At 42.0% G+C, this 25,029-nt stretch overlaps 1 protein-coding gene across 1 annotated transcript in view; it reads right to left on the bottom strand.

Moving 5' to 3' along the window:
- Window positions 1–273: 273 nt before the first annotated feature.
- The window catches only part of serpini1 (serpin peptidase inhibitor, clade I (neuroserpin), member 1), a 52,986-nt gene continuing 28,230 nt past the window's right edge, over window positions 274–25,029 (bottom strand). Inside the window, exons 5-9 of the mRNA XM_080731212.1 lie at window positions 16,542–16,746; window positions 5,853–5,950; window positions 3,505–3,591; window positions 3,109–3,198; window positions 274–1,327 (exon numbers count right to left, since the gene is read on the bottom strand). Of these exons, the coding sequence (XP_080587338.1) occupies window positions 1,251–1,327; window positions 3,109–3,198; window positions 3,505–3,591; window positions 5,853–5,950; window positions 16,542–16,746 (557 nt within the window). The 3' untranslated portion in view covers window positions 274–1,250. The remainder of the gene's footprint in view (window positions 1,328–3,108; window positions 3,199–3,504; window positions 3,592–5,852; window positions 5,951–16,541; window positions 16,747–25,029) is intronic.

The following is a 25,029-nucleotide window of genomic DNA, read 5'->3' on the forward strand; positions in this document are numbered from 1 at the left end:
AGGAATTCACCAGCAGTTTAGCCATGTGCCTATAGCGTAAAACAGTGGTTCTCAAACCCTTTTAATTTCATGGACCCCCACTATGGACCCCCATAACACTGACAGCATACAAATGGAACCAAATGCACCCGTATAAGGGTCCATTTGGTTCCATTTGTACACTGTCAGAGTTAAAGCCCCATAAGGGCCCATTTGGTTCCTAACAATCAACAATTTTGCTCGGGACCCCCTTGAACCCCCTCAAGGACCCATGGGGGTCCCCAGACCCCACATTAAGAACCACTGAAAAAAACAAAACAAAACAACAACAACAACCCAGAACCGACTTAAATACTGTCTGAAATGGTGTTACTAAGACTTGTCATGGTGTGAGGACAAAATATCAGTATATGCTTTTTTCTTTTTATTTTGTTGCAATAAATATCTAGCATATTTAATTTCTGTATTTATATATATTTATATATAGAACACAATGATCATTGTACAGGAAGATAATTCAAATGTGGAACGCAAAGTACACTGCTTGGATAAACTAGAGTGTTGATGATATATACTGTATATACTGTAGGCCTATACTGTATGTATATATAAGGACCGAAAATGTGTGTGTGTGTGTGTGTGTGTGTGTGTGTGTGTGTGTGTGTGTGTGTGTGTGTGTGTGTGTGTGTGTGCGTGCGCGTGCGTGTGCATGTGTGTGACTACAGAACTTAAAGGGATAGTGTGTGGATTATATGAGGCGTTCTTTTCTGTCTGATATACGGCAAGTAATATAGTACAAACCACCCTTAATGTGTATAATATTTACATCTCTTTCTCCCAAGTGTTCAAAGCGTACAGTATCAAAACACAGTCACATTATATGTGATATTTCAATATAATAACATACACTGTAAAATCATCTGTGTTAATTCAGCCGTTCGTAACTCTGAGAGTGTACAGAAGGAACCAAACGGACCTATTTGTCACTCTCAGAGTTAAAACGACGAACATCGAGGATTTCAACGTTGGCTTCATATAATATTTCCATAAAGAGTATAAAACGCAGCTGGAGATGGCGAGAGAGGATAGGTAGCGTTTTATGACGTCAGGGATCTGATTGGCGGTGAGTGTGTGACCTCGTAGTGGGATGGCATCTCGCAGGGATCTGGACTGGCGGGTCAGTAGGTATGTAGGATCTGGACTGGCGGGTCAGTAGGTAGGTAGGATCTGGACTGGCGGGTCAGAAGGTAGGTACTGTAGATAGGCAGCGGTTACATGGAGTCAAAGTCGTGGTCGTTAGGGTCGATGACCTCCGGGGTCATGACCCTGCCCATGAACAGGATGGAGCCTGGGAGGAGGAGAGTGGATCACGTCAAAGATATTTAATTTATGAAGATAGCCCAACCTCATTGGATCCACTAGAGTGCAACATGGTACACAAATCCTACAAATAGACTTCTAAGTGGGCGCCGGCTCTGATGGCAAATCTCGCGCACGTCCTGTTTACTGGTGCTATAGATCCCGCGAGAGTGTGTTGCTGGGACTAATAAAGAGCAATAACAAAGTCGATTTTCTCCTTTGTTGTGTCACTGAAAAAAGCCACTTTAGCATGACAATTGAGTTAATATTATGAGGCTTGTGATGATCGGGTCAAATATTTAGTTCAGTGACCATAGCTTCTGAACTATTATTTTGCTCTGTGTTCACGTTAGCTCTCTCATTGTAAATGAATAGACTCCAAACATGCTTCCGCCTCCTAAAGGTATCCACCTACGTCACGCAGAAACGGGAAGTACGGGTCTAATCCGCCCTCTTGCAATCGCCCTCTTGGATCACGTGTTACGTTGTGGTATCAGGACAGACAGGCAGGTTTAGCACAGGAACAGAATTGTTGCATGCATCTCTATTTTAAATAGTTTTTAAATGATAAAATTTTAAATAATAAACACAAAATGAACGGTTTTGGACATTCAAGGTTTCCACCCAACAAATATAATTATATTGGACAATGTCAATTGATAATGCATTGGAGGGGAGGGACCAAACGTTAAACCCAAAGGTAATGATGATCCTGGAATTTTTAACACGTAAGCCATATTTAAAAAAAAATAGCTGATCTACAAGTTATTTTTTTTTTATTGTTTAATGGTTTAAAAAGGTGTTAAGATAGTTTTATTTTCATTGCATTTTTTAATTTGTCACCTATAATGAATAGCTTGAAATGAGGATGCCAGGCTGAAAGTGGTTAAGTGTGCATTAAAGACGATCTAATCCGTCCTGTAGTTATCTGTGTCATTAGGTTAGGTTGAATGATTGATAATCAGTACTCTGTCATTTTCACACTGGAATAGGGGGCACAATTCAGAAGTGCAGAGACTTCAAGCCAACTGCTATCTGTCGGTTACTAAACAGCCTCATGTTCTCATTCATATACAAGACTATGGCTCTGTTGGACTCCAAGGTCACATTCAGTCTTTGTTATTTCTGATTAATATCAATGCTGAAAAGCTGCAGCTGTTTGTTGTGAATCGTGTGTGTGTGTGTGTGTGTGTGTGTGTGTGTGTGTGTGTGTGTGTGTTGTGGATAGTGGGTAGACAGTAGGCTGCACGGTGTATCATATTTTTCATCATCATCACAATATAAATTTACACTATAAACACAACACACAACGTCTGTGTTGAAACAGTAGAATAGACCCTTTTCACAAATGTTCCACTCCACTTGTTTCGGCCCTCCACACAGAATATGTGTCAGATTTTCAGCCCGCTGGCATTACAAACGCACGCGGGCTCACACGCACACACGCACGCACGCAAGCACACACACACACACACATGCAGTGCTGATGTCTCATCTCTCGTCACTCTACTCGCTTGCGAGTCTGTGGTCAGTCACGGTCTTATAGTTTGTAGGTTTTCCATGGTGTTAGCTTGCTAAAGATCACAAAGTGCACTGGTTTTGTTTTACAAATAAATGCTGGACAAAAGTCAATTAAATCCTCTTTGACTGACCCCATTCAGAACCAATGAGACCTGGGTGGGCACACTGTGGGCCAATCAGATCATAGATCACTCTCATAGTTATGGGGTAAAACCTTTGAGAACCACTGCAGTAGGTACACATACACACCTGTCCTCCGGTTTCTGATGACAAAAAAGAATGGGTGGTCTGCCATGACTTGTGGATACAAAACCAAAGTCCTCGTCAGGGCTATCATTCCTGAGAGAGAGAGAGAGAGAGAGAGAGAGAGAGAGAGAGAGAGAGAGAGAGAGAGAGAGAGGGGTGAGTGGGATTCCTGTGTCACTAACACACACTAACAGATGGGGGCAGTGTTTAACGATATTTGAGAGAACTTAGTAGGAGAGATGCTGAATGCAGCTGAATTCCTAAAATCATGTACTGTACAATATGGAACTAGATGGAACTTTTTTAGGTATTTTTCAGGTTAAGTGGTTACAATGTCTTTGAGAAAGTACCAATACAAAGGGACTTTACAATGATGATGATGATGATAATGACGGTTACCTGATCCAGCAGCTCCCTCGGAGCCCTCCTCAGTCACCTCTAGGTAGGCCTTCTGCACTGCCTTCCCAATGTACAGGTCCTTACCGTCTGGGAAACACGCACGCACGCACGCACACGCGCACGCACACACACACACACACACACACACACACACACACACACACACACACACACACACACACACACACACACACACACACACACACACACACACACACACACACACACACACACACACACTTGCTGAGATGTGAGGACGTTTGTGAGAGAGTGAGTTGCTGTTGATATGGATAAGTAATCTCAAACTAAAACCATATGCACTAAACTCCACTCCACTCCCATTGGGGTTGTATTGTGGTAAATGCTAGTTGATTCATAGTAATAAGAATTGGCAGGTTAATGAGAAGAAGCTCTGCTCTCTCTGTTCCATCTGTCCGACTTGGAACCAAATGGACCCCTGCGCTGCAGGTCCATTTGGTTCCATTTGTACACTGTCAGAGTTAAGCCCTTTGCACACAGGCGCGTTTAACCGCACGGATAAAACGGACAGTATAATTTTTTGAAAAGAAAACAATGATTCTCTATGACCTCATGCACACCGGCTCCGAATTACGTTTTTTTCTCGATCGAACCCAGTTCGATTTGTGCGTCTTGTCGCATGCGGTAAAAAACTCATCACTCCTTTTATGACTCCTTTTTGGATCCGCAGCGCCGATTCCGCACAGCCTTGCACACCAAATCCAATGCGTTTTATTCATGCCGCAAACGAAAAAAACGCAACTGTCCTGTGTGCAAAGGGCTTAAAAGCCCCATAAGGGTGCATAACTAACATTCATTTTGCTTGGGATCCTTAGAACCCCCTCAACTGACCACTATCCTCTATTCTTTTAACCAAATTGAACCCGAGCATCCCTACTCTCCAGGCGAACATTCAGCGAAAAGGCTTCGTGAGCTTGTAGATCGGCTATTAGTAGAAAGAATTATACCTCATTTTGTTATTATCATGTCTTTCCCCGCACGATATGTTCTGACTATCTGAATATCATAGAGGTCAAGGTGACATAGTAGCACAGGCCTGATATCTGTTGTTTAGAGTACAGCTTGGTCCCATGATGACACAAACACATTTCCATCTTATCTTTGTGTATATAAGTAAGTAAGGCTCTCTCCCTGCTTTCCCCAGAGACCTAATGAACCACCACTGTGAATGTTTCATGTGCTGCTCCCATGAGCTCATGTATGAAACTTCTATCTTATAATGTCAAGTGTCTCCGACTCCGTTTGCCTCCACAATTACTAATTGATACAAAATTCCACAACTCTGGTACCCTGGTATGTAAGTTTTAAATAACAGCTTCTATCCCCATCTCTCTCTCTCTTCCCCCTTCTCTCTATCCCCCCCTCTCCCTCTCCCTCTCTCTCTCTCTCTCTCTCTCTCTCTCCCCCCCTTCTGGATCTATTTTTACTGCATTATATGACAGCACTGACCTGACCAGTTACCCTGGTTACCTTACTGTACTATATCTACTGAAGTGAGGCACTGCAGTAAGGAACAGGCACGTTGGATCAACTGCTCAACATGCTGCTTAATTTCATTTAATTTCAGTCTCTTTTTACTCAACTAGTCTCTTTCTTTCTCCTTATGTAGGCCTAGGTGACAATGGAATAATGGCACATTTAATTTCAGGCTTCACTTTGTCTAGCTCCCTGTCCGTCATGTGCTCATTCTTGTTCATATTATGCACATGACTGTCTGTGGTTGAGTATTCAATGTATTTCTGTATGTGTGCAGTGGTTAAAGAAAGAAATCTCTGAAAAACTGAAGGTTTTTGTTGGGCCAAGTCCCAGTCCTTTCATGCTATTTGTGAAATAGTATGAAAGGAGTTCCCCCCACACCAGCCCTCTATTTAAAACAACAACTGCATAATTTATACAACTATGATGTTGCGGTATTAGCATTCTAAAACTACTGCACGTTATGTTCCTGCTGTTCTACATACAGGCAACGAGTTGAAGATATAAGAAATTGAGGCTTTGCTTTTATGAAATATAAGAATCCATTAAGGTTTTATGTTATGTAAAAATGTATTTTGTTGCCTGTTTGACCAATTAAAATCCTCTTTAATCTTACATAAAATGTATATTTTTTTGTGTAGCGCTTTACCAGTCACATGATGCAAAGCAGCAGTGTTAAAGTTACAAGCCAAGAGACACAGAATATGAATCTCTCTCTGTGTGTGTGTGTGTGTGTGTGTGTGTGTGTGTGTGTGTGTGTGTGTGTGTGTGTGTGTGTGTGCTATGCGTGTGTGCGTGTGTGTGTGTGTGTGTGTGTGTTCCTGCCATCTCACCAGTCATGGCAGAGAGGTCAGCATCCTTGGTGAAGATGTTCCTGATGCCCAGAGCCTGCAGAGTGTCCTTCAGGTCTACCTTCTGCTCCACCTTGAACCTGAACAAGGTACAGTACAGTACAGTACAGTACTCAGGGCCACATGCACACACATGAAACATTTTCTGTGATTTACTGATTTACTACGGCAACAGCTAATTACACAGTCAGCAAAATGGACCTGGCTAGTAGTCACAGTTGTTTCATTTAAGTTTATTTAAGAATTGTGGAATCTCTGCAATATGGAGCCGTCAACCAGCTCCGAAAAGAAAAGCTAAATCCAGTGATGCTGAAATGGAATTGATTAATAAAGTAACAGAATACTGAAACGTTTTGGACGGATGCAATTCAATTCCAACTGAGATAAACTGAATTTAGACTGTTGCTCAAAAAAGCAAATGCACTAAGAATCACAAAATGAACTTCTACCACTTTTTGTGGTCACATGTTCAGATACTGGATTCTGATTGGCTTAAAACAGTGGTAAATCAGTCAACAACCTTGAGTTGGCTTATGGACCCCGCCCACTGTTGTGTTGCACTTGATGTAACTAAATATCCTTGCAAGTTACAACTGTGTTTTCTTTCATTTATATGGTAAAAGTGGTAGAAAAGCAATTTACCATTCAAGGGTCGTGGGTTGTTGGCTGATCAGGGTTGTTTGGCACTCGGCTTCGCCTCGTGCCACAACCCCGAAACAGTGGTAAATCAACCAACAACCCACTCCCTCTCATGGTAAATGGCTTACTTCACAAAATGAACTTCTGTAATGAGATGGCAGGACATTAGTGGTATGGATCTGTGTATTACAGAGGACTTGGGCATTCACTGAATGTGTGTTTTCTGGTTCTATAAATGTGTTTGTTAATGGAACAAGAACAAGCCTAAGTCTGTGCAATCCATAACTCCATAACAAACAAATGCACCAGACCAGATAGTGCTTGACTATTCATTGCTGTGATGGAATGGGACATTGTGGGGGAGCTTTGAGGTCATCTTTAATTTCTCCCAGTTGAGTCATTATTGCATGACTGCTTAATCTATAGGCGATCGATTGATGATTTCTTGCCTGGGGGGAGTTGAGAAAAGATTTCCTTGTGTTTGTTTATTCTCACCGTGCCTTCGAATCCTATCTGTATCACCTTGCTGCAATTACATCTCCACCACAACCTCCTGTCTTCTGTGCCAAATGCCAAAATGGCTCCAAGGTTCATGTGCCACCCATGATTTTTGAATTTTTTTTGAATTTTTTTGAAAATTTTGTTTGTTTTTTTTTTATGCAAAAAACTCAAAAGACGTCAAAGACGTCATTGGCACTGAACGCCTTTGGAAAAAAAAAACGTCAAGAGACGTCATTGGCACAGAATGAGTTAATGTAGCCTACCCGCACCTGCTCTTTAGAGCAGTGGTTCTCAACCTTTTCAGGCTGCGACCCCCAAAATATTCATATTTTAACTGGGGACCCCCACACCCTGACGAGCACTAAGACTACTTTTTGCATAACCCGATTCTATTGTGAAAATAGCAGATCTACATGCTCACAGGCGTTGTAGATTGGCTATTTTTACAATTTCTGCCTCTAATATTTGACAATTTGGCCAATGTTTCATTTGATATTTTAGAGGTATTAAAAAGTCCTTAAATTGACACTATAGAAATGTGCAGATACCCTCTATACACTTAAACTTTATGTTGGTTTGTTTACTGTTGAGTGAGAAAACAATGTTACACATTAAGCTAATCATCTGGGGACCCCCCAAAATAATGTGGGGACCCCCCTGGGGGTCCCGACCCACAGGTTGAGAACCACTGCTTTAGAGCAGCGTTTCCCAACCAGTGGGTCGAGGCCAAAAAAAAAGGCATGGTATTTTTCTTTAAAACGTATTTAAAAGAGCTTTCAATGTGATACTTAAAGTATACCCCTTTAGTTCCATTGATCCAAGCCGGAACATTGATTGATCATCTGACCACTGAATACGGCAGCCAAATGGCCGTTTTTTTCAACCAACCCGATGGGCTTCTGTGTGGCGCAGAGGAAAGGTGCCTGCCCACCACCGCGGAGGAGAATGGCTATGTTCGAGGGTCGGAAGCCGGGCGTGGATGGCAATCTCTGTTGCTGCACTAGCAACTCCTACAGGTTAGTTACAGGTTGGTTAGAACAGAGGTTTTCAACCTTTTCAGGCTGTGACCCCCAAAATAATCATACTTTAATTGGGGACCCCCACCCTGACGAGCACTAAGATAACACGGTTCTATTGTGAAAATAGCCGATCTACATGCTCACAACGTTGTGAGCATGTAGATCGGCTATTTTCACAATTTCTGCCTCTAATTTTTGACAATTTGGCCAATGTTCAATTTGTAATTTTAGAGGTATTAAAAAGTCCTTAAATTGTCAATTTAGAAATGTGCAGATTCCCTCTATACACTTACATTTATGTTGGTTTGTTTACTGTTGAGTGAGAAAACAATGTTTCACATTAAGCTAATCACCTGGGGACCCCCCAAAATAATTTGGGGACCCCACTGAGGGTCCCGACCCACAGGTTGAGAACCACTGGGTTAGAATGCCTGTTCAGAAGAAGAGGATAACTTGTTCCTCCACTTGCATTACGCCCTCCCAGTAGAAAATGTCTCTGTCACCGTGTGTGGAAAAAATATTGAAATTGGCTTCACGACTAAATTGGCACAAAAAAGAAAGGAAAGATTGGGGTAAACAAACAGCAAGCTGATGATAGTAAATTCAGCGGAATGCTTTTTTTTTCTTCTTTTGCATAGTCAATCCTCTCCTATTATTTGTGCAAGCCTCCCTTGAATGCATATGCATAATGGAGACTTAGATAATGGACTTAGCAATGACACACAAGGGCAAACAGCATTTCCAAGCCGGTGAGCCGGTTTGATTGATGTGCGTGCGTGCGTGCATGCGTGCCTGCGCGTGCGTATGTGTGTGTGAAATAGACATTGTGAGGACAACATCCCTGGTCCTCACAAGATAAACGATTGTTTTATGGTTAAAAAGGATTTATAGTAAGGGAATAAATATGGTACACGTCTAATACAAACTGTACACAATGGGACGACTCCTGCTCTGGTACTTAACTCCGGACGATGTACTTCCCCAATTAGACGTTTTGATTTGTCCTGGCCTGGACCACTGGCGTTGCAGTCCAGGCACCTAGGCTCCTAGGTAGCCTGGCAGTGCATCGGGAATAAAGGCATAAAATCCCCCAAAAATATCTTAAAAAAAATAAAATAAAAAATAATAATATAAAATCTTGATTTGTCCTCATTCATAACCTTGTGTGAGCCATTGGACAATGTGTTAATTTTTTCGCAAAAATCATAGAATATCACCCCGATGGTCTCAAAAGACGATCATGGCTCTCTTCAAATCTGGGGGTGAAAATGGTCCGGTGGCGATAACCCAATGCAAAGTTACAGGCAGCTGGTTCATGGACTCCACTTTGTTGAGGTGCCAACTTGCTCCCGGGGCACTCATAGACAAATATGGCTAGTAATTCGCGTCACTTTCTGAAGAAAACAACAAGTGTAACCAGCAGAGCGTGAATAGCTGTCTGAGGGTATGTGGGCATCACATTTCTCCTCATTGGCTGGCCCCAAAGCCAAATATGTCTGGTGATCTGTTCTGTCCGTGATGTTAGTTATCTCCATACATGGAGTTGCTCATACGGAGATAGGGACCTACACACAAAGCCAGACGTAGGAATAGGATTACATTTCGTCATATTACGTCATTGGCGGTCAATGATTTAAGCACCCTGCACTCTCTAAAAAAAGATGCTAACTAGAGGAGACAAACCGTCCAAGGAGAGAGAGCACAGGTCTGAGAAACAGAACAGAAGAGCAGAGGGTTCGAAGGACAACGAGGGGCCCGAGGAGCAAACACTGTTGGCACTGGAAGCCAAGAAAGAGGAGAACAGAGAAAAACAGAGGTCAAGTAGAGGATTCTTCAAGATGCGAGTCCAGCCATCTGTTTGGTGGTTGTTCCTGGCACTGCTCTTCTGTGCCCATAAGGCCAGCGGCTGCCTTCAGTGTAGCCAGGTGGGGTTCCACAGCCCACTCAATGCCTTCATTAGTACTTTCAACAACGAGGATCAACTTCGTCTGCAGAAGATTGTTAGAAACGCAGATTCCACATTTATGAACATCAGTAAAAGACACAGTGGTGTAATTGTCCAAAACACCCTGGCGAAAGTGGTCGCCAAATTCCGGACAGCATTTGACAACTTAAAGAAAACGTCGCACACAGGAGATGTGTTTACAAAGTTGACACAGTTGATGATTGATTGCAGTGAGATCCTGGACCAACATATAGATGATGGATTATGCGTAGACAATAATTGTGGACTCTTATACCAACCCGTGGTGAACTGTGAGGACCATGACTGCAACTCTGAACTTTACAACTGCTCCTCTCCTTCCCACCAGTTGAACTGCGGACAGTACTACGTACAGGCCAAGGAGGGTGATGAGGCTTGGTTGAACTGTTCTCTGCCTTGGCACAGCCTGGTGATTCCCACCTGGACCAAACAGTACCATTTTGAGTGGACTCCAGGACTGAACCAACCAGCTGACAGCGACTTTAAGCCTCTGAAGGTGAGCAATGACTCCTACCTATTGATGAATAATGTGAGTGTGGAGCAACAGGGGACGTATCGCTGTTCACTGCAAAATCACACAGGAACCGTTTTCTCCACAATGACCTTCCAACTCACTGTCACTGCTCTTCCAACTCATGAAATCATGCCTGAGATCATGGTTCCCACACAAACGTCATGGCCTGACGTCATCATTCCCACAGTCAGTCCAGGTTCTGATGTCACAATTCCCACAGAAAGACCAGGGCCTGATGTCGATGAAACTGATCCCACTAGACCTGGCGTTACTGCCAAGCCAGGGCCTGATGTCGATGAAACTGATCCCACTAGACCTGGCGTTACTGCCAAGCCTGTGCCACCAACCAAAGCCCCACCTCCCACTGGCATTGACATCGTCATTATCATCTTGATCATTATGTCTGTGGTAGGTGGAGGGGGCATGGTTCTCTACCTTGGGCTGATGGCAGTGAAGAGAAGTCACGCAATATGGGATGGAATAAAAGGGATTCTATTGTATGGGCATTCCCAGGCTTAATATTGAGGGGCATAAAATGGATTCTACTAGTGTGGTTGCCCTAACAGGGCATCATCTGGGAATCAGATGTAGAGGTCAGCTCCATATATGGTCACAATGTCAACAAACAGGTCAGCAGCTACAGTATAGACATTGAGGCGTTAATCACATACAGACAAGATGTGGCGGTTTTCATAGTTCATAGTAAACTGCGACCTACGGTCACAATAACTACAATATAATATAACTAGAGAAATTGCAATTTGGGAAATTGCGAGTGTGGTTGCCTAAAAAGTTACCTTACTCTTACATCACTAAAAGTTACTCACTATATATGGTGTTTCCCATTCAAAGTCAATGGGAAAGGTCAGATACCTAAAAGTTACCTTACTATATATGGTGTTTCCCATTCAAAATCAATGGGAAAGGTCAGATACCTAAAAGTTACTCACTATATATGGAGTTTCCCATTCAAGTCAATGAGACTAAGAGTTGTAAAAACTGCAAAATTCCCCAGAGTAATAATGTGGTTGCCCTGGCAACCACACGAATAAATCAATTTAAAAACAAGATTAACTACAAATTATTTAACTGATAATAAATTCCAAAAATAATCACACCCAATGTGAAGTGGGCGGTGGTCGTGCTTGTGTAACGTCCAGACTAGGATTTGAGTCTAGGATGTACAGGGTATGCTACACACACAAGTTTTGCTATGGCAAAACGCTGAGGAAAAAGGCTACAGACATACGACATCTGACATCACAAGACAAACATGATGCTACGTACACACATTTTACTATGGCAAAACGCTGAGGAGAAAGGCTACAGACACGCGCACAGCCACGTATAGGAACGGTTAGCACCGCTCAAAAATATGTGGTTGTTTTTATGCACATGTTGCCATGATTGCCATCGCATGCATTACGTTGATTAAACAATGGCATCATTCAAACTGACAATCTCTACAAAAACACGAAATGACACAATCCTTTTATACCAGATTGCGCCTTGTGGACTAGCCTTGCTGAGGTGGTGACGTCTCGAGAAGACGAGAACGCTGCTCCCTCATTGGCTAAAGGCCCAGCCAATGAGGAGAAAGTAACGTAAAACAACTATCAATTCCTATACCAATCGATCAACTCCAAAGCAAAGCTAGGTCAAAATTGTACGTTTATTTTGTTTTAGATGTGGTGGTGTTGAACGCAAGCAACTACACTCCAGAAACAAACCCAAACTAAAGCAACCTGCAACTATGAATATTTTATAAACCAGCTCAGTGGCACTGTGTGTGCGTGTGTCTCACCGTGGCATGTAGACCTCTACTTTCTGCCTCTTGACGTTGTTGGCCCACTCCTCCAGGAGCGACGCTTTGATGATGGGCTCCAGGGAGGCCAGGGGCACCTCCTGCCGGGGCAGGACGATCATCATGGACATGTCCTCTCCCTCGTAGGGAAGTCCTTAAATTGTCAATTTAGAAATGTGCAGATTCCCTCTATACACTTACATTTATGTTGGTTTGTTTACTGTTGAGTGAGAAAACAATGTTTCACATTAAGCTAATCACCTGGGGACCCCCCAAAATAATTTGGGGACCCCACTGAGGGTCCCGACCCACAGGTTGAGAACCACTGGGTTAGAATGCCTGTTCAGAAGAAGAGGATAACTTGTTCCTCCACTTGCATTACGCCCTCCCAGTAGAAAATGTCTCTGTCACCGTGTGTGGAAAAAATATTGAAATTGGCTTCACGACTAAATTGGCACAAAAAAGAAAGGAAAGATTGGGGTAAACAAACAGCAAGCTGATGATAGTAAATTCAGCGGAATGCTTTTTTTTTCTTCTTTTGCATAGTCAATCCTCTCCTATTATTTGTGCAAGCCTCCCTTGAATGCATATGCATAATGGAGACTTAGATAATGGACTTAGCAATGACACACAAGGGCAAACAGCATTTCCAAGCCGGTGAGCCGGTTTGATTGATGTGCGTGCGTGCGTGCATGCGTGCCTGCGCGTGCGTATGTGTGTGTGAAATAGACATTGTGAGGACAACATCCCTGGTCCTCACAAGATAAACGATTGTTTTATGGTTAAAAAGGATTTATAGTAAGGGAATAAATATGGTACACGTCTAATACAAACTGTACACAATGGGACGACTCCTGCTCTGGTACTTAACTCCGGACGATGTACTTCCCCAATTAGACGTTTTGATTTGTCCTGGCCTGGACCACTGGCGTTGCAGTCCAGGCACCTAGGCTCCTAGGTAGCCTGGCAGTGCATCGGGAATAAAGGCATAAAATCCCCCAAAAATATCTTAAAAAAAATAAAATAAAAAATAATAATATAAAATCTTGATTTGTCCTCATTCATAACCTTGTGTGAGCCATTGGACAATGTGTTAATTTTTTCGCAAAAATCATAGAATATCACCCCGATGGTCTCAAAAGACGATCATGGCTCTCTTCAAATCTGGGGGTGAAAATGGTCCGGTGGCGATAACCCAATGCAAAGTTACAGGCAGCTGGTTCATGGACTCCACTTTGTTGAGGTGCCAACTTGCTCCCGGGGCACTCATAGACAAATATGGCTAGTAATTCGCGTCACTTTCTGAAGAAAACAACAAGTGTAACCAGCAGAGCGTGAATAGCTGTCTGAGGGTATGTGGGCATCACATTTCTCCTCATTGGCTGGCCCCAAAGCCAAATATGTCTGGTGATCTGTTCTGTCCGTGATGTTAGTTATCTCCATACATGGAGTTGCTCATACGGAGATAGGGACCTACACACAAAGCCAGACGTAGGAATAGGATTACATTTCGTCATATTACGTCATTGGCGGTCAATGATTTAAGCACCCTGCACTCTCTAAAAAAAGATGCTAACTAGAGGAGACAAACCGTCCAAGGAGAGAGAGCACAGGTCTGAGAAACAGAACAGAAGAGCAGAGGGTTCGAAGGACAACGAGGGGCCCGAGGAGCAAACACTGTTGGCACTGGAAGCCAAGAAAGAGGAGAACAGAGAAAAACAGAGGTCAAGTAGAGGATTCTTCAAGATGCGAGTCCAGCCATCTGTTTGGTGGTTGTTCCTGGCACTGCTCTTCTGTGCCCATAAGGCCAGCGGCTGCCTTCAGTGTAGCCAGGTGGGGTTCCACAGCCCACTCAATGCCTTCATTAGTACTTTCAACAACGAGGATCAACTTCGTCTGCAGAAGATTGTTAGAAACGCAGATTCCACATTTATGAACATCAGTAAAAGACACAGTGGTGTAATTGTCCAAAACACCCTGGCGAAAGTGGTCGCCAAATTCCGGACAGCATTTGACAACTTAAAGAAAACGTCGCACACAGGAGATGTGTTTACAAAGTTGACACAGTTGATGATTGATTGCAGTGAGATCCTGGACCAACATATAGATGATGGATTATGCGTAGACAATAATTGTGGACTCTTATACCAACCCGTGGTGAACTGTGAGGACCATGACTGCAACTCTGAACTTTACAACTGCTCCTCTCCTTCCCACCAGTTGAACTGCGGACAGTACTACGTACAGGCCAAGGAGGGTGATGAGGCTTGGTTGAACTGTTCTCTGCCTTGGCACAGCCTGGTGATTCCCACCTGGACCAAACAGTACCATTTTGAGTGGACTCCAGGACTGAACCAACCAGCTGACAGCGACTTTAAGCCTCTGAAGGTGAGCAATGACTCCTACCTATTGATGAATAATGTGAGTGTGGAGCAACAGGGGACGTATCGCTGTTCACTGCAAAATCACACAGGAACCGTTTTCTCCACAATGACCTTCCAACTCACTGTCACTGCTCTTCCAACTCATGAAATCATGCCTGAGATCATGGTTCCCACACAAACGTCATGGCCTGACGTCATCATTCCCACAGTCAGTCCAGGTTCTGATGTCACAATTCCCACAGAAAGACCAGGGCCTGATGTCGATGAAACTGATCCCACTAGACCTGGCGTTACTGCCAAGCCAGGGCCTGATGTCGATGAAACTGATCCCACTAGACCTGGCGTTACTGCCAAGCCTGTGCCACCAACCAAAGCCCCACCTCCCACTGGCATTGACATCGTCATTATCATCTTGATCATTATGTCTGTGGTAGGTGGAGGGGGCATGGTTCTCTACCTTGGGCTGATGGCAGTGAAGAGAAGTCACGCAATATGGGATGGAATAAAAGGGATTCTATTGTATGGGCATTCCCAGGCTTAATATTGAGGGGCATAAAATGGATTCTACTAGTGTGGTTGCCCTAACAGGGCATCATCTGGGAATCAGATGTAGAGGTCAGCTCCATATATGGTCACAATGTCAACAAACAGGTCAGCAGCTACAGTATAGACATTGAGGCGTTAATCACATACAGACAAGATGTGGCGGTTTTCATAGTTCATAGTAAACTGCGACCTACGGTCACAATAACTACAATATAATATAACTAGAGAAATTGCAATTTGGGAAATTGCGAGTGTGGTTGCCTAAAAAGTTACCTTACTCTTACATCACTAAAAGTTACTCACTATATATGGTGTTTCCCATTCAAAGTCAATGGGAAAGGTCAGATACCTAAAAGTTACCTTACTATATATGGTGTTTCCCATTCAAAATCAATGGGAAAGGTCAGATACCTAAAAGTTACTCACTATATATGGAGTTTCCCATTCAAGTCAATGAGACTAAGAGTTGTAAAAACTGCAAAATTCCCCAGAGTAATAATGTGGTTGCCCTGGCAACCACACTAATAAATCAATTTAAAAACAAGATTAACTACAAATTATTTAACTGATAATAAATTCCAAAAATAATCACACCCAATGTGAAGTGGGCGGTGGTCGTGCTTGTGTAACGTCCAGACTAGGATTTGAGTCTAGGATGTACAGGGTATGCTACACACACAAGTTTTGCTATGGCAAAACGCTGAGGAAAAAGGCTACAGACATACGACATCTGACATCACAAGACAAACATGATGCTACGTACACACATTTTACTATGGCAAAACGCTGAGGAGAAAGGCTACAGACACGCGCACAGCCACGTATAGGAACGGTTAGCACCGCTCAAAAATATGTGGTTGTTTTTATGCACATGTTGCCATGATTGCCATCGCATGCATTACGTTGATTAAACAATGGCATCATTCAAACTGACAATCTCTACAAAAACACGAAATGACACAATCCTTTTATACCAGATTGCGCCTTGTGGACTAGCCTTGCTGAGGTGGTGACGTCTCGAGAAGACGAGAACGCTGCTCCCTCATTGGCTAAAGGCCCAGCCAATGAGGAGAAAGTAACGTAAAACAACTATCAATTCCTATACCAATCGATCAACTCCAAAGCAAAGCTAGGTCAAAATTGTACGTTTATTTTGTTTTAGATGTGGTGGTGTTGAACGCAAGCAACTACACTCCAGAAACAAACCCAAACTAAAGCAACCTGCAACTATGAATATTTTATAAACCAGCTCAGTGGCACTGTGTGTGCGTGTGTCTCACCGTGGCATGTAGACCTCTACTTTCTGCCTCTTGACGTTGTTGGCCCACTCCTCCAGGAGCGACGCTTTGATGATGGGCTCCAGGGAGGCCAGGGGCACCTCCTGCCGGGGCAGGACGATCATCATGGACATGTCCTCTCCCTCGTAGGGCATCTCCAGCACCTGGTACACACCGCCCGCCTCCTGGGAGCCGTCGCTGAACTCACCTGGCGGAGGGGAGGGGGAGATTACACCACCGTGAGCACGTGAACGAATGCACTGCAGACACAGGTCCATTTGGTTCCATCAGTACACTCTCAGAGTTAAATTAACAGCTTGGGAGCCTTAGAGATGACTAATCTTATCAAATGGGGGGTCTGTGGCCGTATATGTAACCTTGAAATGTAAAAGTTTGAGAATCTCTGTCCTACCTACAGTATACAGTCAGTATGCTAACGTTTGCTGCACCTGCACTGCACCTTTCTGAGTTTATTCCATACATGGGATACAATAGACTCATATACCTCACATGAGAAAACCTCATAATATTTTATCGCAGTGTGCAGGACTCTTAGTTGCCACCCAGTGAGTCTATCCTCTTATGCTTCCGAGTGTTTTTCTGTGCGTGGGTGTAATCCTTATGTTTGGAAGGATACTGCAATTTCTCTGAACAGCATAGAACATTTTGCTCTCCTTGCCAACACGTGCGTGCACGCGCGCGCGCGTGCGCACGCACGCACACACACACACACACACACACACTGTAATAGATTCTATGAAATGTAATCTATTTGTTTTATATGTGCAGTCACGTGTCTGTCACTTTACCTAAGAATACAGTAAGACTGACTCAGCAACAGCTGTCGGGACCGTGGCTCCACGCGCGCTCCGACGTCATCAGTCCATACATGGAAGACTCTTCAGAATTGTATCTTTAGACATTGTTTAGGATACACCCTCTCAACTATTCTTGTCACACTGTCCGTGTATATAATGGGACCATGCCTGAGAAATGGGAGCGACAGATGGGGATGCGTGTCGCTCAGAGCTCTTGATAAGATTGTTCAATAAATGTTGTATTCATTATACTCCACCCTCTAAGAATTCAATTCAATTTATTATGTTATTATTTATATAAGTATGATGCTTAAAGAATTCTATTACAGTGGCGACTCTGGTGGGACCGGCATAATCTGTCTGTCAGCTTTTCTCTTTTTCTGTACAGGACACACTGGCTATTGATTCAGAGCAGCTGACGGACAGGGATCGCCGGTCGAACTTAACGGGGTGAGAGTATCGTGAATACAATATGATTTGGGAGGCCAGACGTGGTCATTATAATTGCATGTACCCGGGACAGGCCACGACATTTTTATGCGGCTGTCGTACTTGCATGAACAAAATTTAATAGAGAGATGCCTTGCATGTATAGAAGGTATCTACCGTATCTCGGAAGTATACTGTTTAAACGTACAGTACCCGTGTAATTCGGGGTGAAAGCTAATACGTAGCTCCACGTGATCGTGGGTTGTTTCTGTTAAAGTACAGTACCTGTAGGAAACCAGGGTTAGGGTTGATTATCGATTGGGGAATCACCTTTCGGCAATAATCATCTCGGTATAGGATATTGCATGACGAAATATTCTCTAAAGACGCCGCACGTGGGCGATTCGTGGAAGACAAAAATAATAGACGTTAAAGGACGTGAATGAAACGTAACCAGACGTGTAATATTTAACTATGTAAGCCAGACTTGGTTGTTAAATGACTATGCATTTATGACTATGCCATGTAGTACAGGTGATACTGTACAACTAATGTTTTAATGTGTTGTGAGCATCTTTCTGGATGTAGGCCTACTGTATTTTGGGGTGACTTCGATCATCCATAGGCTATCCTGTGATAAGCTGCTCACAATGGGGGGATAATATAGTATGAATTTAATATATTACATGGTAATGATATTAATTATGCATTTATGATAATCAACTAGAAGTGGGTAGTTGAAACCAGAACCAAAATAGGAATCGGTAGGCTATTATCTTTTCTTTTCTCTGTCTGGGGTAAAAATGGCCTGGGAGAATAAAAAGGTCTTATGTCATTAGGACATTGGGTAGACTGTATATAGGTTCTGCCACAACCTAAAATATTTGTGAAAGCGTAAGACTCGAGCTGCTGGGGGTGTGGATGTGAGTGTGAATGTAAGGAAATACATTTTTGGCCTATATCAAATAACTGATGCTGTAAAAGAATACCAGGCGGACGGGAGAGTCTGTTACCTTGTATACATAGTCAGTCATGGTCGAGCGATCAATATATCTGAAATGAAGAAACTGTCGTTTGACTGGTAGCCTAATAAAGAATCCGCGGCCACCATGGTCGGCTGGGCCGATTTTAGGCTATAATATAAGCCTATAGACTTCAAATTACACATTATTATTTGTCTAAAGTGTTAGAGCTACAACAAAACCCCTATTATCTGTCTGACACGGCAGCTGTCTGCTTCTGTTACGTTCTATTCTCGCCGTACAACAGTTACGCGCGGTGGGGGGGTGACAGAGCGCCTATGTGAAATGAGCAGAAATAGCGTTAGCAGAAATAAGGCTTCCGGCGCTGGTCTCTTAAGAATAAGAGTATCCCTAAAGCCGGCTATAATATACATTATGTACTGCACCTTTAGTTTGAAGGCTGGAGCCTGGCATATTTCTGCCGTCTCTCAGACCGGAAACGTTCTTTCTGCTCACTTCACTTCACGGACCCGTCGGAGCTACAAGCTGACAGCACGGTGAAATGCGCTGCGCTGTGGGCTTGTAGGTCTGCTATTTTTAAATGAGATACAGGGTCACAGCAGGCAAGGGTTCCTTTGCTGGCTATTTTAGTAGCGTTGGCGATACGAAGAAGCGTATAGGCCTACATTGAGGAGACGATTGTTCTCGTGCGTCAACGCTTGCATAATCATACAGCAAAAGAAACCTCGGCACAATTAAATAGACATTATTTGATTTAAATCTAAAACCCAGGGACACGTTGGGGTCAGGGAAAACCCATGAGAGTAGACCATTGTAAACTTGTGAGTCTGTTCTGAAGAACGGTAGATCAGCTGTTTTCAAGGCATGTTGGAGAACATTGATTGGAATGGTTACAAAGGCTTAATTTTGTCTTAATATTTAAGTAGAACATAGTGAATGTATACTGTAGCTGCAGTGATTGGAAACTAGGCTATAGTTGTGACAGAGTAATCCCATTGTTTGGTAAACAGTGATGTTTAAAAGTTAAGGGATGTATTTATATTTATGTGAGGATCAGATGAGTCTGGGTTGACCTCTAGAGTTTAACTTAGAGTTAAATGCTTGTTGGTTGGTATGACTTTACCAGGGTTAAATTAAGGTTGGGTAGCAACCTATTCTTAATTGTTAGTATAATCGGTTGGCATTGCTTTGTGGAAGGAATTAAGGGCTGAATTTGTGGGTAAGAATCACACTACAGACATGTTTTGAAGTAGAGTATAATAGTTCATTGGAAAACAGCTTAAGCTGTGATTGTCATTATGCTATTTTTGTCTACGATCTTTCGGCTTGTAGGACAGTGTAGAATAAAGGAACATTTAGGAACAGGTGCCATACTTTGACAGTAGTGACAGTTAGGGGCTGTGGGAAACGATGTCGGTATAGGGAAAAGGGACGTCTTATATTTTCCTTGTTTTTTTGTAGATCAGAGAAGGATTAAGGGGTCAGGACTTAAGGGCAAAATATAAGCAGTCAGTACAAAATATATATAGTTGGCTAAAACTTTTATTCGTTTTATAAAAAAAAAAAAAAAAAAAAAAAGTTCATCTGATTCAATCTTAACTCAAGCAAAGTGGTGGTGTGATCTATACTCTAGCTTATGCAAGGTGCCACATACGAGAAGTTAAATGGTTCAGTGAAATTTTTCCTAATATAGAATAGAATAGAAAAAAAAAAAGAGTTGCCAATCTGTCAGTGTATTTTCGCATCTCTGCTTCAGCTTGTGTAAAGAGCAATGCTCGGAGAGCTGGTTTATTTTGTAGTCTAAGCAGTGACATGACAATTTATTTGAGAAAGGATAAACTAACTGATTGTTTATAGGCCTAGTTCCAAGTATCACCCATGTGTTTAATACTAGAGGTAACATAAAAATGTATCTAAGGAGAATAAACTGACAGACAACGCTATAATAGGATTAAATGCATGAAGTTTATATTGTTCAATGTAAAGTGAAAATTATCCAATATATTTGGGTTTTCCCATGTGCAAATAGACAGATAAGTACAGTTAATATTGTGAAGTTAAGATATCCAATATACATTGGGTTTTCCCATATGCAAATAGACATAATATTATCTACTTTTGTGCCTGTCATTAATGGGACAGATACACAACGGCAGTGTCCGCAAAGCACAGATAAGAAACTTAAAAGGGAGAAGTAAGAATTGAATTCAAGGATTTGAGAAAATTTTACAGTGGGCCTATGCGGAAGAACCTAAAGAATAGGTGTAACAATTATCTCACAGCAACTGTTCGGGTGAACACTATCTGTTCATGGCAAAATATTGACAGAATTGCTTTAAGGAAGATTCTGTGTAACTGTAAAGTACTTGTAAGAATGCATGACATTTACTACTTATGCATTATCATTGAAATTATAATTAAATACCGGAATACTGATGATAATGATGATCGTAGCATTAGTGTAAAGACATTGTGTGGTTGTCTTGTTTTATCATATTGGGAGAAGCCAGGTTTTCAAACATAGACCTAGGGGAAATCCTTTACTCTGCTTACTGCGTGTCCATCAGAGGTTCACCGGTCGCTTAGGGCTATACTGGGAGAGGGCAAATGCAATCACATTGACAAGTCTGGTCATCAATATGGACTAGTTCCGCATCGGGGGAACACGTGTTGGACTGGGGACAACATGACACTGAGAATGTTACTCAAATGACATTTTGGGACTGCAAGAATTCCAATGACTGCTAAAGCCAGGTGCATGGCTTTGATTCTGTGGGGGGCACACAGAACCCTGGGTGGAACCGAACATTCTTAAGGAACATGAAGGATACATCGTATGAACACTTTGGATGGATAATCACTATGTTTTTTCCTGTGTGGTGTTTGTAGTAATTCCTCTCTCAGTGTGGCGCCAACGTGACAGGGGAGCGATGGTGGGGTCGTAGTAAGGTGGTGAGTACCCATAGCTCTGGGAAGAAAGGATTGATTAAGATTAGTGGCTTCCATTTGATAAAGAATACAACTATGTAGACTAAAATATCTTATTGACGGAGGCTTGGATGTTTCCTCAGCCAATATCATACATACAATGGATGGATAGGATATTAACTGTATAGTCCAGTAAGAAAATATTTAAAATATGGATTTAAAATATAGGAGGACTGACTGAAAAAGTATTGATGGGAAAAGGTGTTCTTTAAATTTGAACCCTATTTAATATACTTTATGGTTAATAAGCCCATAACTATATATATTGAAATGGTTTTAAACCGTTCAAGGCATAACACAGTCTGTGAAGAGAATTGTCCCACTGGAAAAAATATGATACCCAAAAAGATAAAATATTCTTTAACCCTGCACTAGCCATACGTAGTCCTTAGGGTTTATAAGGAGGGTCCCAGGGAAATAGTTAAGATTTGTCTAACCATACAAACCTAATTTTTACACTTACATAGGATGAGTGTTGCATTGCCCTAATTACTATACCCATAATGTTAGATAATCTAAAACAGTGGTTCTCAAACTGTGGTACATGTACCACTGGTGGTACATGGGCAACCATTTTGGTGATACTCAACGGAGTTTCCAAAAAAGATAAATAAGGAAAAATATATAAATAGAGTGAAATATTTATATTATACTACAGGTAGTACTTCTGACCAAGAATTTTATGAAATGGTACTTGGCGTAAAAAGTTTGAGAACCACTGGTCTAAAATATGACATGGGATTAAGAAAACAACAGGGATATCTGAGTCAGATTGTTTGTTGCCAATATATTCTGAATAAGAGAGCAGGGCCTACATTTTAACTTGTGTTTAAAATAAGCCAATAACATATTCTCCTGTTCTCTTCCAACTCTTAAAAAAAAAAAAAAAAAAAAAAAAGAGACATTTCTAAAATAATCCAAAGACCTATACGTAAGCATAACCTAGGAGTGATGCAGGCGTGAGGAACTATAGGAGTTCAATGGACATTTGGCATCTTTCTAGTTTAACTTGGGACTAATGACTAAAATAGAAAAAAGTAATGGTGTTTTTAAGTGTATTGACATGCGTACTCGAGCAAAGTTTAAAGCTGTTTTAGTTAACCTACTAGTGTGTGGATACTGTCTAACTCTGTGGTGGCCAAAAAAAATACAGGCAGGCAGCAAAAATAGTGTTTTATTTTTGGGTTAAATCACAACAGGTGTGGCCACTGACCGTTAAGGTCTGAGGGGGTTCAGTTCAGCAGTTCAAGCTTGTGTCACACAAGGGTAAACGAGAATAGCTGGATAGGAACAGTGTCGTCTTCAAGTAACATTAGTGGACAAGGTCGAAATAATGTCTGTAATTTAGGATTCGAGATGGAAAGGGGATTGTACAGGGAGTTGAGTTTGGAGGTACTAAATCCACTCATAGGATATCTATAGGAGTAATGTTGAAACTTGTTAAAATAGTACAGTACATTGCAAAAGCAGATAGGCAATATTGAATTGTACCAATTTCCTACATAAAATAAGGGGAGAGTCCTGTGCCTAGGAAAATAATATATGATGCTAGGGTGAAATATATGTTTATGTACATAAGGAGGGTATATGATTCTAGGAAAAAATATGTGTTTCTATAAAAAAATATATGTCTCTATACATAGGAAAGTCAGTGTGGAGTTTAGTATTTATGTTGTTAAGTCAATTGCGGGCTTAAACCAGTGAGCTGGTTGTTGTTTACTTCTATTTTAGTTAATAGTGAGAACACTTACGGTGGTTCCTAAGGACGGTAATAATCGGTGTTGGGGGATAGCATGTTATTAGCAAATTGAGCCCTCTTATTTAACTAATAAGCACTATCCATGAAGTTCCTAGGAGTTTAATGGATAAGGCCCGCGACATGGGGTCAGTCAGCATAAACTCGAATGGGTCAATGCGGTTGTATTCAGTTTCTAATACGACGCTACTAAGCCAGGCTTGCGTCACAGGTGACATGGCAGTCTGGTCTCTTTCTTTATTTTTATTTTTTTATGGCTTGCTTGCCCCGCCGCCGCCCCCGCACCGCCAGTGGCCCTGTGGGGGGGGGGGGGGGGGGGGGATTTATGTGTATTTGAGTCTGCCTGCTCCTAATAATTATTGGTGTTCTTGGGTGAGCAGCGCGTCACAGTGAGAGCTTGTACTGTAGGTCATGCTCAATTGGGGGACCGGGATGCTTCGGTTTGGAGAGAGTGAGCTTAACCAGTGCTTCTCAAAAAGAGGGGGAGGTAATATATGGATTATAAAAGAAGTATAAGAAGAATTCGTATAAGAAGAATGGTAATATAAATCATAAAAGAAGACAGGATATGAATTAGCCTTTTTATGAGCATTAGGCTATTAATTATAAGAGGACTAGAAGAAGTTACAATTATAGAATGACTCTAGTACATTTTCAGGTTTGTTTGGTCACCTGTTCAGTTCTCTACTGGCCAGAGGGACTCCTGCTGGGTTAATGACCAGCTGATAGAAATGGGAGGTACACCCTTGGAGTCACTGTATGTTTGGGAATAACAGGAGCCTGAACCACAGGCCACTGCCCACTGAATTGAAATGCAAGGAGTGCATGTCTGAGGTTGAGTGATACCCGGGTATATTGAGCATATATGGGTTGAATATATGTGTATGTATGAGTGAAGACAGTGTTTTTGAGAATCACTGGTTTGTTGGAAAATAATGTTGAATGCATTATACGGAGTAGGTTTTCAAAATTATGATGTTTTGATGTTTTCACCTTTGAAGGTGAAAGAAAAGTCATGCTAACTATACTATTGATTTCCCTATAGGGATCCTGAGTTTCATCCCACTTTGGATGGAAATGAAATATATTGTATGTCATGGGATTGGTCTAATGAAAGATCGTCTTTTCCCACAAATCATGATATGATTTTCAGTTCTAGGTAAGGAGAAACGTGTCTTCTCCTATATGTTATTGGATTTGTCTAATGAAAGATTGTTTTCTCCCACCAATATTTAGGTGCCGAAGAAATAATCTGGGTGGCTTAAGAGAGAAACACATTGTAGTGATGGAATGTTCTAACGGATTTCTCTTTTCTTCCCAACATACTGTATGTGTTGTTAACATAAACTAACTAAACTAAACCAGTAACAACATTATCTATGCTATGAAATGTGGTTGTGTAGATGAAATGTATTTACAGGAGATGTCAGACGTTTCTAAAAACATTAAGTCAATATGGAAACAAATGGAAGGAATATGTCAAATGTGTCTAAAACACTATGGTAAGAAAATACTTC

This window comes from Nannobrachium achirus (genome assembly GCF_963921795.1).
Source record: "Nannobrachium achirus genome assembly, chromosome: 8".
NCBI classification, from domain to species: domain Eukaryota; kingdom Metazoa; phylum Chordata; class Actinopteri; order Myctophiformes; family Myctophidae; genus Nannobrachium; species Nannobrachium achirus.